The following is a 3,925-nucleotide window of genomic DNA, read 5'->3' as shown; positions in this document are numbered from 1 at the left end:
GGGGGGAGGGGCAGGAAGGCTGCAAGGGGAAGAAGGGGGGTGCAGAGAGCAAGGGGCCACCTGCCCCCCCTCTTCCCACCAGCTACTTCTTTCCTTGATTTTTCTTAAAGTTGTCCTGGGGGATGAATTTAAGACAACCCTCCAATAATTAGATTTTATACCTAGAAAACTGTAATACATTTATAAATTTTCTATATATAGAAACTTAATTATTGGGGGTCATGTTAAATTCAGGGTTGACCTAGATTTGAGTAAAAATGGTATTTTCTAGAAGGGACAGTGCATCTTTTCTGTTCAGTTTTGCTTCAGTTGTTTGGATCAGATGTAAATGTTAATTAAATGTTTCAATTCAAATCATCCCTCCAACACTGCCATATTTATACAGCTGTTGTACACAGTACGTTAAATGTTCTGGTGGCTAGATGCTCAGCATCTGCAAATGTTTAGATTAGTTTATTCTGGTAACTGATTGAGCTAGCATGAATTCCTGGTATTTGTGAATTAAGATGAGCAAACAAGATTAAAAAATCCTGAAATAATCTTTAAATGCAGAAGTAGTTAAGTAAGGGAGATTAGCAAAGTTTTCCTGTATGTACGGTAGCAGTAAGAGTTATAGCTAAGCTTGTGCTCTGATTCTGATATTCTTCCACACACCCTTTGGCTGCAACCAGATGATACTGTGTGATATGTGGTGCTGCAGACCCATCTGTGGTGCCACACACTGCACATTCAGGCACTTCCCATGCTGCTACCTTGCAGGGTGGAGGGTTGGGTGGGGGGTAGGGTTTTGACCTGGGAGGTCCTGGAGTAGAGGGAAAAAAAAAAAAGCCTGCGTGGGGGGGGAAAAAAATGGGGGTGGCACACATGTCTACAGTGTGCACTGCCCCAAACCAGAGCTTGGTCCACTAGAGCTGTGCTCCAGCTGCCAGTCAGGCTCCAAGCTGCAGGACAGCTATGGGCAGCTTCCCCAGCTCCCAGGATCCCAGGCAAGGCTGCTGAGCCCAGCACGGTTGCGGGCCCCAGCCTCCCCTGCCCAACCTGGGGTAACCTGCTGCACGCCAGAGGGTGCATAGCATGGGCGTTCCCTGAGGAAAAGCAGCAGCAGCAGCAGCACTAGGTGTGCTGCTGCTTCTTGTCTCCAGGGAGCCTTACATATGTGCTCTTCTGGATGCAGCCTTTGTGTGCGAAGAGGGAGGAAATAGTCGTAGAAAATGAGGGTTGGAAGGGACCTCAGGAAGTCATCTAGTCCAATCCCTTGCTCAGAGCCAGGACCATTCCCAACTACCTCATCCAAGATGAGGCTTTGTCTAGCTGGGTCTTAAACCTCCAAGGATGGAGTCTACCACCTCTCTGGGTAACTTGTTCCAGTACTTTACTACCCTTCTCCTGAGAGAGCTTTTCCTAACACCTAACCTAAACTTCCCTTGCTGCAACTTGAGACCGTTGCTCCTTGTCCTGTCATCTGTCACCACTGAGAACAGTCTCTAGCTCCATCCTCTTTCGAACCTTCCTTGAGGTAGTTGAAGGCTGCTATTAAATCCTCTCTGTCTTCTCTTCTCCAAATTAAATAAGCCCAGTTTCCTCAATCTCTCCTCAAGTCATGTCCCCCAGCCCCCTCACCATTTCTGTTATCCTCTGCTGGACTCTTTCCAATTTGTGCACATCCTTTCTGTAGTGGGGACCCCAAAACTGGATGCAGTGCTCCAGATGTGACCTTGCCAGTGCTGAACAGAGGGGAATAATCGCTTCCCTCGATTTGTTGGGAAGTGATATATATTTGTTCTCTTGATTTGTTGGGAAGGTGTGTGTGTGTGTGCCTTTGAATTTTTTTGGCATAGCTTTTGGTGATCTCTTCTGGGGCTCTGAGACCTTGGGCTGCGGTGCTGATGGGATTCCAGATGGGTTTGGTTTATTGTGCATCCAGTTCCTGTGCAAGTTTGTAGTGCAAACAAGGGAATAATTATGAAGCAAAGGCTGAAATAGGTCTATGAGAGAACTAGTTTGTCCTCCTGTCTTGCACTAGCACCAGAAGACCCAAGTTCCTGTACTAGAAGGAACCTCTGAATATGGCAGTTGGCTGCAATCACATGTATTGAGTGGTCAGTCTGAAGGCTTTCACAGGACAGTCTGTTCAAGTAGCATAACACTGCTTTCATTAGCTCAGTCATCTTGGAAGCAGCGGTGCAAAAAGGCTGTAAGCTAAGCCTTGTCCTTTCTGAGCCATTGCTTACTCAACTCATTCAGTGTTGTGATCAGTTCAGTATAGATTTGTCCTTATTGGTAGTCTGTAAGTGTATTCCCATGGCTTTGCTTGTTTGGGATGGGAAAGGTTAGAGAAGTGAAAAGTTAGAACTCCCAATCAACGTGTGCTCTGTATGACTTGGCAAACTAAAATTATAGATAAACTTGAGTGGTTTGATCTCTCTCTGTCACATGATGAAACAAAGACTTGTTGAATGAGACACGGTTATAGGTAACTGAAGTGTGCCATTTAAATGGTGTATAAAGCTGTGCTTAGTAACAACCCACATGCACAACTTAGTTTATAAAGGGAACTTTTCTAGAGTGTAAACTATTTATAGTGAGAGTTGTTTAACGTTTTTGAGCTGTTGATATTGGGGAAAAATGAGGATCTATTTGGTGCTCCATATCTCTGTAATGTTAAGGTGAAATGTTGAATCTCATAAGTTTGCTGTGACCAAAATATTCACAATGCCAGAATGAAACCTTGTCATGTGCTCAGATTTTTCAGAGCGACTAATACTATATACCTTTCCAAGGCTTATTTCAGCAGAGCATGTACTGGCTTGGCCTCCATTTCCTCCATGGCAAGCTCATATAGAAGCTTGATTCTTCTTGGTGTGCAAGATGTACAATAGGCATTGTGTGTGAATGTGTAAAAATAAAGCTGGGGACAGCAAAATATGTATGGTGTACAGGAGTCATAGCAGGTCCTGTCTTGCTGATGTGTGGATTTTTTCTTTCAGCTGAAGGTCTTCCCCAGGTGTACTACTTTGGACCATGTGGAAAGTACAATGCCATGGTACTAGAACTGCTTGGTCCCAGTTTGGAAGACTTATTTGACCTCTGTGACAGAACTTTCACTTTGAAGACGGTATTAATGATAGCCATCCAGCTGGTGAGTACACAAATTAGCAGGATCTCTGCCTCTTGGTTTGAATTAGGCCAGCTTATTTCTAGCAACATTTTAGCTGGAATTCTGCCTTTTGGATGGGTGTGAGCATGCCAGCCTTTGTTAGAAAACTGTTTTGTGAAGATTTATAACTTGTATGTCAAATGACTTCTTGTGGTTAAAGTCTCTTTGACTAGGGAATATTTTTCTTCCTTCCAAATTGGAATGAAAGCCTTGGTTGTGGAAGGAAGGTGGGTTGTTTGGTTGGTTATTTGCTTTCCCTAGTATATAAAGCTGCTTTATCTGAATGACTTTATGAAACATTTGTATGGAAAGATGATGACCATCTGAACAATCATTTAAAGGACCAGCATGAAACACCTAGTCCTCAGGTAGAGCAATTCATAGTTTCATAGTTGGTAGGGTCGGAAGGGACCTGAGCAGATCATTAAGTCCAACCCCCTGCCATGGCAGGAAAGAGTACTGGGGTCAAATGACCCCGGCAAGGTGTTTATCCAGCCACCTCTTAAAGACCCCCAGGGTAGGAGCCAGCACCACTTCTCTTGGAAGTTGGTTCCAGATCCTAGCCGCCCTGACTGTGAAGTAGCGCCTCCTGATGTCTAGCCTGAATCTGCCCTCCGCCAGCTTGACTGTTATTTCTTGTCACTCCTGGTAGCGCTCAGGGGAACAGGGACTCTCCCATAGCCTGCTGGTCCCCTCTGACTAGTTTGTAACAGGCCACTAGATCCCCCTTCAGCCTTCTCTTGTGGAGGCTGAACAGGTTCAGGTCCC

General features: G+C 45.0%; 1 protein-coding gene across 5 annotated transcripts in view; it reads left to right on the top strand.

The window, feature by feature from the left end:
• CSNK1G1 (casein kinase 1 gamma 1) overlaps positions 1-3,925 on the top strand; it is a 190,238-nt gene that overhangs the window by 104,840 nt on the left and 81,473 nt on the right. For all 5 annotated transcript variants that reach the window (XM_019504540.1, XM_019504539.1, XM_019504541.1 and 2 more), the window contains exon 5: positions 2,988-3,139. In XM_019504540.1, the coding sequence (XP_019360085.1) occupies positions 2,988-3,139 (152 nt within the window). The remainder of the gene's footprint in view (positions 1-2,987; positions 3,140-3,925) is intronic.

This window comes from Gavialis gangeticus, unplaced genomic scaffold (assembly GCF_001723915.1).
Source record: "Gavialis gangeticus isolate Ggan-Ray unplaced genomic scaffold, GavGan_comp1, whole genome shotgun sequence".
In the NCBI taxonomy this organism is placed as follows: Eukaryota; Metazoa; Chordata; order Crocodylia; family Gavialidae; genus Gavialis; species Gavialis gangeticus.
This window is presented reverse-complemented; position numbering and strand designations above follow the sequence as displayed.